At 31.8% G+C, this 14172-nt stretch overlaps 1 protein-coding gene across 1 annotated transcript; it reads right to left on the bottom strand.

The window, feature by feature from the left end:
* Positions 1-6925: 6925 nt before the first annotated feature.
* LOC114403248 (protein SMG7-like) lies at positions 6926-13520 on the bottom strand. The gene is made up of 8 exons (XM_028366076.1): positions 13272-13520; positions 12270-12385; positions 11008-11592; positions 10777-10899; positions 9997-10226; positions 7988-9906; positions 7765-7888; positions 6926-7541 (listed from the first exon to the last, which is right to left on the bottom strand). The coding sequence occupies exons 2-6, from the start codon at positions 12336-12338 to the stop codon at positions 8010-8012; spliced, it is 2904 nt and encodes a 967-aa protein (XP_028221877.1). The 5' UTR covers positions 12339-12385; positions 13272-13520; the 3' UTR covers positions 6926-7541; positions 7765-7888; positions 7988-8009.
* Between the last annotated feature and the right edge of the window lie 652 nt (positions 13521-14172).

Consider the following 14172-nt stretch of genomic DNA (forward strand, 5'->3'; position numbering starts at 1 on the left):
GTCAATGAATTATTCCAACTTCTATGTTTTTCAAGTTTTTTCCTGCAAATGCTTTTGTTCCAAATTCAGACGCGCATTTCCAGGTTTATAAAACAAAAATAATTATAATTTATAATTTTCAGTTTTTTAAATTATATTTTCATTGTTTTTTTATAAAATAAAACAATTATAATTTATAATTTACAGTATTCCGACGTGGCACCCAGACTCCAACTCATGCATGGTTCATCATTATTTCGTTAGACATTAAACAGAAAATTAGCAAAATGGTAAAATTTGCAAAAATTAAATATTTAGATGATAAAATTTATGAAAATAAAATTTCAGTAATCAAATTGGCGAAATAACCAAAGTTTAAATTACTTGCGAGCATTATTTGGTTGTGTTTTGGATTAAGGAAACTACGTATGTTACGTAACGTACCGTAGCAATGTAGTTTGGAGTTGTTTGATTGCCGAGCAATAAATAGGATCGCTGGTGTTTTGTTTGCAGTGTTGTTAGTTAGTTCAATTCGTTGGAAATGTATATTATTGTCACATTAGAAATTTCTGTTTGCTTAACAATTATGCTTTTGCCCAAAGCTTTGATTATTTCATATTGAGTGGTTGTGCTGTAATGCCTTTCTTCAGTGCTGTCATTGTAGTCTGTTATTTTTGTATATCTTCGTAGTTTAATTACGTTTTTATCTTCATACTATTGCATTTATATAATTTTAATCTTTTATAATTTTGGTATGTAAAAAAAACTTACAATTTGGATTGTTCTATTTTGATTTTTATATACTTTTAAATTAAGCATGTGATTTTAGTTTATTTATTTTTTCTTACCGAAAAAAGGGTTTATTTTTTTAATTAAAGTAAATAGGTGAAATCACATTTAGGGGGTGAAAACAGATTAAATCGATTAAAAAGAACATGGAAACGAACCTATTTTAGGCTTAAGTCCAACTCAGGTCCTTTTAAAGATAAGTTAGATTTGAACTTTTATAAAAGCTTATTTAATTAAAAAGATTAGACTTAGATTATTTAAAAAAAACCTTTTAGATTTAATGGGTCAGTCTATTTGAGAAAATATAAAATATAAGTTTTTTTAGTATTATTATATTAAAATTATTATAATATATCAAAATTATATATTTATTTACCTTATGAAAATATCAAGTATGTTGACTTACATAAAAGAGTCAACCATACAAGTTTATTAAATGATAAATTTATACTGTGCACATGATTTATAAGAAAATAGACTTTTTTAATTAAGTTGTGATAAATATAATAAACTTATATCATATAAACATGTTAAATTTGACTGTTATAAAAGTTAGATCATATTTATTTAAACATTTTTTTCTTTTTTGAAGTTATATTTGTTTTATATAGTTTTTTTCTCAATAATCTATTAGTCTATTGAATCATGCAAAGAAAAGTTAGACATATACAACAGTTGTCATATGAAATAGACTTTTAAATATGGTAATACGTTAAGTTAGGATTTCAAATAGGTCGGGTCCAAAAATAAGGTCTATGACCAGTAACAAGTCAGGCTTTAGGCCTTGAATTTTTAAACAGGTTAGGTTTTTTAAAGCAAAGTTTAACTTGACCTACCTTATTTTCATCCATAACTGTATTAAATACTTGAAAGTAAAATTTTATCATTTATAATGATTTTATCTAGATTGTGATCACTTAAAATGAAAAACTAGTTTAAATGGTATACATTGTCAATATAAAAAATTTACATTATTAACTAATTACAAATCATATTTAATATTTTTTATGCTAAATCATATTTAGTATAACTTTTTAAGTAGTTATTATTAAAGTAAACTCAGCAAATAAATAAAAATTTGTAATTAGATTGCTTAAAAAATTGTAATTGGATAATAGTATAAAAATATTACATATTGTATTTTCTAATAACTAAAATGAAAAGTTTATATCATTATGTACTGTACAAAATACAAATAATGATGGATGAGTCTCTACGTTTTATAAATTGGACATATATGAGTAATGTCCATAGACTCCATTGTATTTGTGGGAATGATATTTTTTATTATTCTCTCATTAATTATGACGACCTATAAAATAAAATGAAGATTAAATATATTTTTAGTTTTCCAAAAATATATTCGTATTAAATTTGGTCCCTTAAAATTTGAAAGTTATTTCATGGCATCTGAATCTCTATATTTTAGAAATATTTTATTTTGATCCTGATGCTAAATTTGATCTTAATATGTAAATTTAAGGATTAATTAATTTTTTAGTCTTTAAACTATGGGAATTTAGAATTTTTGGTCCCTAACTATTTTTTAAAAAAATAGTCCCTAAAGGATATTTTATTATTATAAATAATTTATATAGTTAATAATCTATGTTAAGCATTAAATTGTTTACTTAAGTGGTTACAAATATCACCATAAATTATAGAAGAGAAAGATGAATTAATGTTCGTAAATCTCGTAATGGATGGTTATTGTATATTCATGGGTGTTGAAAGAGTTAGGATTCAACAATGGTTATTCTCTCTTTTTTGGATTTTAATAACATAATATTATAATTATTTATCTAAATATAATAATACGGTCATATATGTAGTATACACATGACATTTAATCAGTCTTGTTTCATGATATTTCATCACTTAACCGTAAGGACTATTTATAATAATAAAAAGTTCTTTAGGGACCAATTTTTAAAATAAAAAAATAATTTAGGAACCAAAAATTCAAAACTCCATTGAGGACTAAAAACTTAATTAAACCTAAATTTAATAATAAATTATAAATTTTGTAATTGAATATAATAAATTTAAACATTCTATTATGTTAGTCATAATAAACACAAAAATCTTAAAATGAATATTCTCTTATAAAAAGAAAATATATAATTTATAACTCTCATTATGCAAACTACGCAAAATTGTAATTTTAATTTCAGTTCAATTTAATTTTTGGTATAGTCTTCTAATTTTTTATTCAATTGAATTTTCTAAAATTTTCTTTTGGACTAATTTTTCTCTCTAATTTATTCTATTTAATTTAATTTTTTTAATTTTACTTTTTCGTATTAACATTTTCCTCTAACTTTACCGTGTCTCTCGTGAAACTTTTCTACATGAAAATGTTGTTTTGAGTTTTTATTTTATATTTTTTAAGAATAAAAACATTAACAATACGTTTGGTTTAACCATTTTTAATATAAAAAATAAGTTTGTAAATTATTTCTAATACAAAGCTATAAAGATTAATTTACGTTAGTAAGTTAATTATTATCAACATAAAAAAAACAAATATAAATTGATGTTAAAATAATTAATATATTGTAATAACCTTAATCCAGTTTTTTCCTAACAAAAACACCTTAATCCAATTTTGCATAAAAAGATAAAACATTAATCCAATTTAAAATTTTAAAATTAAAAACATTTGTAATGAACTTCGAAATTAAGAAGGTCAAGACCAACCCAATGATAAACAAGACCTAAACTAAATTTTACAAGAAATTTTTTCTTTAATATATTGAATCTTTTTATTAACATATGTAGCATTTTTATCAATATAGGATTTTTTTTACTTTATAAATACTAATAGCAAATTTTTTTTGCTAATGGGCCTAAAGCATAAACTTTATTTGTTTTATCCTTGAGCCGACCCCGGAAGAGGTGGTAGTATTCATCATTGCCAAATAACCATGGCATGGGGGCGGGGTAGATGATGCACAATAGAGGAGGTGGGTACAATTCTCGCAGTGGTTGCATGATTGGGAAAAATGCATGAGAAGAGGAGCCCAAAAAAATGATGTGTTTAAAATTATATGAGTGTCACCGTGTTTTTACTCTTCATTTTCATTTTACTATAAACACAGAAAATGATAATTTATTGTTTTCAATATTTTTGAAAAACATTGAGTCTCTTTTTTAAATTTGAAAATAAAAATGTCAAACTAAACATATTTCCTCACTTATTTTCTATTTTTAGTTAAAATTAAAACAGAAAATGATCTAAACAAGCATCAGTCCTATTTGGGGTGATTTCTCATTTTTTTGTTTTGAAAATTTTAAAAATCAAAATCAATTTTAGTTTTGATTTTTGAGTTTTGGTTTATTCTTAATTTTTAGTTTTTAAAAAAATATTACAAATTGAAGATAAATAAAATAATTCAATTATTTTATGTTATCCTACTCTACTATGAAATGTTAATTTTGGCAAAGATAGCGGGTGGGAGTAGTGACACTGACGATGGTGGTGATAGTGGTGGTGTGGTAGGAATAGTGGTGACGACGATGGTGGAAGTGATGATGGTAACGATAGTAGTGGTGAAACAATGATGAGTGTGTTTTAAAACCTAGACCAACCCAGTTGGTCGAACCATTTGACCGCAACCTATAGGTCTGGTTGGGTCAAATTGTCTATCAGATTGACGATGCATTAAACCTGATGCAACCCGATCAGGTTTGTGGTTAAACCGGTGATCCACTAGCCTAGGTTGGATCACACTCAAAGGAAGGAATGTGTTGAGTCATGCGAGTCAATGACGATTGATATATTTCTATTTTTAATAAAGGTGGGTCATGAGGATCAATTAGTAACCCACTTGTTCGACCATTGAGCAAGTGATCCAATGCCTTAATCGGGTCAATTATCAATTCAGTTTTTAAAATTATAGGTGATGATAGGTGGCATAGTGACAGTAGTAGCAGTGGTGGTGACAGAAGAATGATGGCAATGGCAACAGCGAAATGGTAGTAATAAAGAAAACAACTATGGCGAGGCGAAATAGTGGAGGCAATAATGGTGGAATGGTGGTAGTGGTGCAACAGTGTGGTAGTGGTGGAGGCACCAAAGGCAAGGTGTGGTGATGGTGGTGATAGTTGCAGACTTGCAGTGGAATGGTGGAGGCGATAATGGTGGTGGCAGCAGCAGCGGTGTGGTGGGGACAATAGCAGGACCAATGGTGGTGATGGTATGATTATAGTAATGGTGATGGTGATTTGAATGTGTTTTTTAGAACTTAAAATCAAATTCACAAAATATTTTTTCTTGATTTTATTTGTCCCTAATTATAAGACATTTTTCATAATTTTAGAATTTTCTTCTTTGAAACTTTCACATCATCAAGAAGCAAAAGCTTCAATCTTCCGACCCTGAACGTCGAAGTCGGATCACACTCACAATCAAAGAACCAAAAGCAAAACCTCTTTTAAGCCTCCTTGGTCATTTTTCAGATTTGACAATGGATACAAAACTGTTCCAACAACAACTATTCCAAGCACATACAAACACTCAAAGCACACTCTGAACAAAAAAAAAAAGCAAGAAATTGAAAACTCTTGCACAACCCCTTTCATCTTCTTCATCAAATCAAACGGAAATAAGACAGTCCACAAGCTAAAAATAGTTGTTCTAAATTTTATCAACAGAAATGAGACAACCGATAATAATTCATTAGCCCTGAAATTGGTCACTCCCAAATCACCCCACCACCATCTCACGCACTTCGCAATGTTACCTAATTATTCTATCCCCAAACATTAAAAAAAATAATTAAGTGAATGAAGAGATAAGAAAAGAATAATTTTAAAATGTAGTATAAACAATTGATAATTTTAATATAATTAAATAAACTAACTATTTTTCTTAAGAAGCATTATAATTAGGGACAAAGTGAGTAAAATTATTTTGAGTTGAATTAAAAATCAATTCAACTCTATTTTTATCAAACACGTTTTTTTTTAATTATATTTAAAACATGTAAATTAGAAACTCACAATCACACAGAACAGTTAGCTTTTTTTTTTATTCTTTCCAAAAGGATGGTGTTTGTGACTAAGTTTTTTCTTCCTATTCACTTCATTCTCACACTACAATCAAAACTCTAAAACCATAACAAAAACCTTAGTAAGCACCTACAAATTCTCCTTATTTAGCCCCCCTTCCTTTATTCTACAGTTACAATCATTGTAAAACCTTGACCTATTTTCATATCTTTGTTAATCATCATCATCATGAATCCAAATCCACATTAAGCCCCTAAACTTTCTTTGAAATTTGAATTAGCAAAAGCTAATCCTCCTAAACCAACAATACGATAGGACCCTACTGGCAATAAATGATCATAACCAAGGCATGATCAGTCCCCATCCCAACCTCCAACATCAGTTCATCACATTCCCCTTTCATCCATTCAAAGCGTCGAATACCAAGCCATGCCAGCTTTCCTTCCCATCTCATAGCTTGGTCATGTACGAAGGTCGTGAAAAAAGAAAGAAAAAAAGTTATCAATAAGAGAAGGGAATGCCACCGGCATTGAAAAAGATGAAAAAAAAACCTCTCCTTCAGTCGTTTCGTATTTATGTAACTACGTCAAACATCATACGAGGAAATTTCATTGAGACATTATAACAGAAGAAAAATCATTAACATGAAGAGAGAAAAAAAGATATAAATAAAAAGAAAAAAAAAACAACACAAAAAAACATAAAAAGGCCAAGTTTAATTAAAAGGAAAAAAAAAACTAAACTGGAAAGCTTAAAAGGACAAATTTACCTTCATAAAAAAATAGCAAAAGAATAAAAGATAACCAAATTCTTGTAATAATCAAAATCATAATGATAAACGACTTCTAATGAAATAATAAATTAATGAAAATGAATAAATAAAGAATTCACCTAAGACAGCCTTTGCATCAAACCAAACCAAAAAAAAAAAAATAAAGACATTTTGTCTTTCTTCATTTTCCTCTTCGTTCACTTCCTCTGAAGCGAACATTGCGTAAACCTCAGTAATTACTTCATTTTGACAAACTATCAAACACGGGAAACGCTTGCTTAAAGTAGAATTCTTATCCTCAAAAGAATATGAAAATCATTCACAATTTAATTACCCTCTAAACACTACTGAAAGCAATAAAACTCTAACAAATAAGCAAAAAATATGGTAAATCCGATTATGGGTAGATAAATCATTGTACTCATACAGACCAAGATGGATTTGCATTCAACAATCCACCAATTTATTTTGAAGTTCGAGTCAACCCCTCGACTTAGAAAAATTAGAAAATAAACCACATATACCACTCGTCATACACAACATATAATAAGATAAGAACCTTAACGAAGACGCAACAACTAAACACATGTGCTCAACAAGTGAGCCCCATAACGTCAATAATTTCATACCCCATTATCCAACTTTGACACCCACTTCTTATCTTTACCAACCTTTCCCAACTATATATAGTCTGAAGCATTGCAGCAGAAAAAAGGGCTAGCACTATGTATCACTTGCAACCAAATGATAGTAACAACAATTTTTACAGGTGCATCATTATGACATTTCCACTAGAGAAGTGTGAACAAACCATTGTGACACCACCAATCCCAGAAGATATAAGCTCCAAGACAACTGAATAGTCATTTTATTTATCACCACCTATCCACCCCAACCAACCAGACAAGGCATTTACTTCATACGAACTTTGAACGGTAAAGATGCATGTTTATCTTCCTTTGTCCGAGCTGACAAGCTCACCATAAATCTGTAATGATTTGTCAAAAAAAAAAGAAGTTATACAAATAAGTGGAAGCAGACATAGTTCCTCAAGACTTCGCAACAATTTTTGAAAGCTAGTAATGGAGACCAGACCAAAACAGAAATATTAAGAAATAAACACTAAATTTAGTGAAAATATAGGTGGGACTTACATCCTCATTTGTACAAAGTGGCAAATATCAACAAATTGAAGAAATTGGTACACTCACCTTTTGTAGTAGCAAGTGCCTGCAACAAGCCAAGGCCAAAGAAACTCCAACAACATTCAATGACGAGGCAGCTAAGCTGGAGTTTGATTGAGTAGCAAAAGGATGCAGCACATTCGCAATATGCCTACAAGGACCTCAAACACATAGTTGTGTTAGCAATCCATAACCAAAAAAAAACAACAAACAAGCAGTGGCAATAAATAAATCCGTCCCAGAAGCATACCATCTATACTCTCATACTGACATCACACAAAGTAACGACCTGTCCACATTGACTGTCCTTGAAATTGCTCGGGCAGAGGAGAAAACTGCTGATTTCCAGTTGTGAGCTGTTGTGGCTGAAGCTGCTGACCATGATGTGATTTTAAAAGATCATAAGTTTGATAATCTTGCCAACCATTCTGTTTCTCCACTTGAAGAGGCACAGGAGGAACTTGTTTTCCAGGAAAGGGAAAGCTGGCAGTAGGACTCAAGCCGTTGTTACTGACTTGCTGAGAATTTGACTGAGAGTAGTTAAGAGGACCATTGGAGCCTAATCCTTTTGTTGATGAATGCAAATGATATCCATCCAACCAACTATAATCATCCATAATTGGGTTCCCACTAATTGAATCTGAAACGGTGGATTCAATACCTTGTTTGGGAGGAACATGACTGAAACCAGGAGGAGGTCCAAGGTGCCTAGTAGGTCGACTGACTGGGGCTTTTCTTGAACCAACTGGCAAAGCTGACGTTTTTACAGCTAAATTATCAGTAACTACTCCAGAAGATGCAATGGTATCAACTTTGGATGGTACTGCAGACTCCAAAGCTTTTGAGAAACCATAAAACATGCCATTAGTATCAGCACCTATAGATTGTTGGATAGGAAAAGGAAGTGAAACATGGTTGGAGAAGCCAACCGCTTCTTGTAGACCAGGTTTCATCACATGTCCATTCTCAAATAACCCAAGACCTTTTAAATTGTTAGCAAGAGAAATTTCCTCCTCTAACCACCTTGATGTATGTGGCTGAACTGGTTGCAGGTGTTGAGGCACCATACCACCACCAGGAACAGATAAAGTTTGATGACTTAGGTTACTTAGAGGATTAGAAGTAGAATTAACATGAAATATTAAATCCCCTCCAGATGCTTTTGGAAAAGGTTCCAAACCCACATGGGGTGCCCATGATGAGGCAATCACATCAGCTCGTGTCTCAGCCACTACAGGTTTGAAAACAATAACCTCATCGTCATCATCTCCTTCCGTATGCTGGTGTTGGTTTGACTGAACAATTTCCATCTTCGATTTCTGTGCAGGATTTTCTTGCACTAACTCTTTTGCATTCGACATGCCTGAATAGGTGGAAAAACCAAAATCATCTGCAGTTTGAGGCTCAACACCAATTACAAATTTCTTCACCTTTGAATCAAAATAGATCATTTGTTTATCAACCTTAACAACATTTGCTAAAGCCTTCCCAGCAGCTAAAATCCTTTTGATCCGAGCTTTTCTTTCCTTATCACCATCACTTACAATGGAATGCTTCCTTGAAAAATCCAGGATGGTTTGTGCAGGAAGAAGTGGAATAAATCCCCTTAACTCGGAGTCCTCCCACAAAGCATGTCGGTTTTCAGTTTCCCCTTCCTCATACCTGCTCATGTTATTAAAGCAAGTCTCCTCTTCGTCATCATCAATAGACATAGGCCCAACTGAAAGCAGCTTATTCAAGAAGGATACACAACGATTCCAAAATTCTGATCTCAAATTTGCCTGATTTTCATCCACATCATTGCCTGCAGCAAGATCTGGATAAAAAGCCAACCACTCAACAAAAACCAAAATGCCTGGCAAAAGATAACTAGAAGAAGGATCACGCAGCTGTGCACATCTCTCTATTAGGTAACCCATCAATTCAAAAGCTGCTGTAAATGCATTCTGAAGCAGAACAGCACGCTGTACAATTTCTGAATAAGTTTGACCTTCAGATTCCTTGTTCACATTATAAACTGTGAATACTAGAATGCAGACAATTCTGACGATGACAAGTGCATTCTCAGGAGTGTCTGTCCCAAAATTCAGCTCTTCATCTTGACCGGAAGACAGAAGCTCACGCAGGCCAGTGCTTACAACAGCAAGAACTTCAGCAAAAGTCTCAATGCTATCAAGTTATTTGAGAAACAATGGGGAAATGTCAGAAAAACACATGAATCATCAGTGCGAGTACAAAGAAAATGTTAAGAAAATACACCTTGTGCGTGTAAACAAGATTCCATTTAGACGGACAAAGCGCGTGCAGAAGTATTTATATGTTTCCTGTATACTGGATGCTCCTGTTCTAGGACTGGCATCAACACCAGTACCCCTTGTTGCAAGTTTTGCTTCCCCTTTTCCTCTTCCTTTGCCAGTTGATCGCACAGAAGATTCCTTGACTGCAAGAGCTTTAACATCACCAGAAAGCTGAGAAAAACTTTGACGATTCTATCATGGATTAAAACAATAGCTAGTTAGAATAATTATAATATAATGCCTCAAAAGGATCACAGACAATAAATGACACAGAATGGTGAAAACAGGTGGTAAAATTTAACACACCACAGACTACAATATGAAAATAAACAGAATCGATTTCAGCGGCATATTCTTTAAAGCCCAAAGTGTCCAGGTCAAATAGACAGACTAGCTTTCACAGCATGTTTCTTTAAAGCTATTTTACCCACCAAATTAATGTAATTAAGTACTCAAAATACATGCATGAACTCACCTAAGATGTGTACAGAAAACATGGCTTTACTAACTCACAACAGATCTTAAATTTATAACCTCTCTTTTTTTTTAAAGCACTTAATTTTCAGCATCAAACACTAAGTAAGAATGACTGAATCTCATCCTCATAATAATACTATAAGTATGCAAGCAACAATCAAGATATAAAGAAGATAAAGGCTGAATAACAAGTCAAATCAAAGAATAAAACAGAAACTACTTAAACAATGACAAGAGCAAATCCATGGGGCCATGGTCACATTACCTTCTCAAATGCAACTATCAAGTTTTCTCTGGCAGTTGTAAATGGACTATCTACTGCCAGACTACGAAAATATCGATAAATAGCCACCAGCTCATCCCCAGAATATGAAGCCAACAAAGCAAGCTGAAAAAAACAGACTCAATAAAATGGAATATAAAAATCTATGAAAGATAAGTAAAAAAAATATAAAGCAACCATAAAAAATAAAAATGGATGCAGGATTGCCAAAACCTGATGATGGGGGTTCCCACTAGAAGGCCAAAGTGATGCAGCTTGCAAGTAATAACTAGAAGCTGCGGTGAACTCCCGGTTAATTGAGTCGCCTTCACCATACATTCCTTTATAACGAGCAAGATCACCCAAGTATATCAGACAACGATGACAAGCTACTAAACCTTTCTTCATCTCAGCAGATTTCTTTCCATCTTTCTCTGAATCCTCAAAGTAACCAAGAGGAAGACCATACTTAGCTCTGATTTTCGTAATAAGATCATGGTAAAATCCAGTTGCTTCTGAAAGGAAAGTCTTAAATTGTAGCCTTATTTTAGTAATCCGATCAGGTCGCGCGGGACCTTTCCCTCCCTGAGATGAGTTTGCATTTGTAGAAGAAAGAGCAGCACTGAAGTATGCCCTAAACTCCTCAATCCGCTTATAATGCAACTGCCAAAGAGCATATTCAATATTGTGCTGCTCAGAGAAAGCATGATCCTCAAGAATTATTGCTTCATAATTCTCACGTATCTGTTGCCAAGCATTAGGATCTGATGGGACACGCGCCTTAGCCGACCTCCGACGCTTACTCTCCAATTCAAGGTTCTAAGTAACAAATAATTGTAATGTTACCAAACAGATCTCTAGTATTCATATCACCAAAAATACCTCATGCAGATCAATATTAAAATCTAAAAACAAGAAAACCATGGAAAACAACAGCAAGTTAAAAGTTCTTTTAAATTTTTCATTTGAATGTATAGTCATTCTTTTTTTGTGTTTAGCAAGTGACAGTCCAAGAACATTAAGAATCCTCAATAAATATATTTATTCATTTGAGTTTAACAATGAAGTACTTGAGCTTTGGAATAAAAAGTATCCAGAGTGACAGTTCAATTCACTGATTGGTGCCAAAGTATTGTCATTTTCTAACTTAGTGCCAATTTATTATGGTGTCTTTCATATGGTCATGGTCACTTTTATCTAGAGAATTTTTTGCAAAAAAGAGATTTACTGATTCAGTAAGTAACTTCATAAAAATCTAAAATCATTAAAAAAATATCAGAGAAGGAATAGCATTAAACAATATAGCAATTAAAGGATCAAATTGAAAATCTTGACACACCACAATACCAACAGAGATTATAATCAACTAAAATTAACCAGATTCCAGCCACATTTAAAGATCATAAGAAACTACACCAAAAAACGGTGGCTTGTTCATCAATTTTTCAAGGTTTCCAGCACAGTGAATGACCAAAAAAAGAAGGGGAAAAGAATACCTTATCATAGAGGCGTTGTGCACGCTCCCTTGATGAAGGAGCAGACATTTTATCCATTTCTACTATCATGATCCATCAATTATTTCTTGACTAACCAAACTCAAATCACATAAAACCTGCAAAAACAAACTATAAATTATACAATTGCAAATTGCTCCCTTCAATGATTCACTGAATAGTTAGCAAGTAAACCGATCACATACTACCCTGGCCTCCCATCAAATTAATATATCATTATATCCATACCCTTTGAAAGTAAAACTGAAAACTGAATTCCAGCAGAACATACAGAACCATCCAACTTTAAAAACGACAATTGACTTGATTGAAACAAACAAAGCCATGTTAAATAAGATACAGCACAAAACTCCGATACAAACATGACTATAACAGAACCCTATGAAAGTCAAACTCAAACTCAAACAAAATTCCAGTAAAACACACCGACTAATTCGACTTCTTAACGAAGAAGGTTGTCTCAGATGAAAAATCTCAGGCATCAAAAACTGAACCCACACAAACAAACTGATACACAGCACAAATCGTAAATATTCATATGAATCAGCACAATCCACGATCAGAGAATGAAAAAAAGCAACAAAAAGAAAAACAGAAACAATATCAACAACAAGAACGATGATCGGAAAACCCTCAATAGCATTCAGACCCAACAAAACAAATCATAGACCTAAATTTCATAAACTCTAATAATTTCACAAACTCCAATAATAAGATTTGTACAAATTCAAATGTCAAAACCTCCCACTCGCGGAGAAATTTAATAAAATCGACAAATAAAAAAACGAAAAAAAATGCCAGAGAAAAACGAAGGCAATACCAGATCTGCAAAATCCATCACCGATACATCATATTAGAACAAATCAGGTCAAAGATTTTATAGCAAAAAAGAAAAAGAAGAACAAGAATCGAAGCTTCGCGAAGGTAAAAAATAAAAATTGATTAAATAGAATAAAAAAATAGAAAAAAAAAAATAAAACTGACCTATGTGGGAAGGGATCGGAGCATGGGATTGAAATCGGAGGGAGAATGGAGAAAGAGGGTCAGGGATAGGGTTTCGTTAGAGAGAGAAAGAACGAATGGGAGACAAAGAGAGAGAGGGTTTGTTTGTGTAGTTGGGGTCGAAAAAGAGATGAGATTAGAAAATTCAATTCAACGTGTTTGTTTCTTTTGTTTCTCTCTCTTTTCTTAGTTTATTTCTCTCTCTATCTATCTTGTTGCGGTGTGGTTTTTTTTTTTTTCTTTGCAGGCGGCATGCCAACGACGGCGTTTAAAGGAACCCCTTTCCTATTCTTCTACTGCTACTTTTAATTGACCCTCCCTTCCATTTTCCTTTTTTCTTTTTTCTTCTTTTTTTTTCCCCTTGTATGTGTGTATTTAAAAAGTTTCCAACTTTCGTCGTATGTTTATAAGGATATTTTTTTAAGAAGTTCTGAATGTATTAGATAAACTTTATTAATATTTTAAAATGTTTACTTTAAATAAAAATGTAAAAAAGAAATTATACTTTTATTGTAATGAAAATATTTTTTTTATTTTCTATAAAGGAAACCTTTCATATTTTACTACTTTCATTTTTTTGCATGTATTTAACGAGTTTTTAATTTTTATCGTGTGCCTCTATGGATATATGTTGTGAACATATTTAATAATTAGATTTCTCATGTAAAAAATAATTAAATAATTTCAATATGACTTTTTTTGTAATGTGTTTTAAAGAGTTTTCAATCACCAATAATGATCAACACAAATGGTAACAATATGAGCATTTTAACTGAATTGTTTAGTTTTAAATTTTAGCATTGTTTATAGAATAAATCATATTGGAGGAAAATAATAATTTTGTGTGTACTTCTAGTTTCTTACAAAAATTAGTCACTCCTTT

Source organism: Glycine soja, chromosome 20, assembly GCF_004193775.1.
Source record: "Glycine soja cultivar W05 chromosome 20, ASM419377v2, whole genome shotgun sequence".
Classification (NCBI taxonomy): Eukaryota; Viridiplantae; Streptophyta; class Magnoliopsida; order Fabales; family Fabaceae; genus Glycine; species Glycine soja.

What these genes read in the sequence shown, in the direction of transcription:
- LOC114403248 (XM_028366076.1), bottom strand. Translation starts at nt 12,338, where the DNA reads ATGATAGTAGAAATGGATAAAATGTCTGCTCCTTCATCAAGGGAGCGT. An exon ending in GTGGGAACCCCCATCATCAG is followed by an intron (nt 10,900 to 11,007) that starts GTTTTGGCAATC and finishes TGTTTTTTTCAG; the next exon opens with CTTGCTTTGTTGGCTTCATA. An exon ending in ATCTTGTTTACACGCACAAG is followed by an intron (nt 9,907 to 9,996) that starts GTGTATTTTCTT and finishes ATAACTTGATAG; the next exon opens with CATTGAGACTTTTGCTGAAG.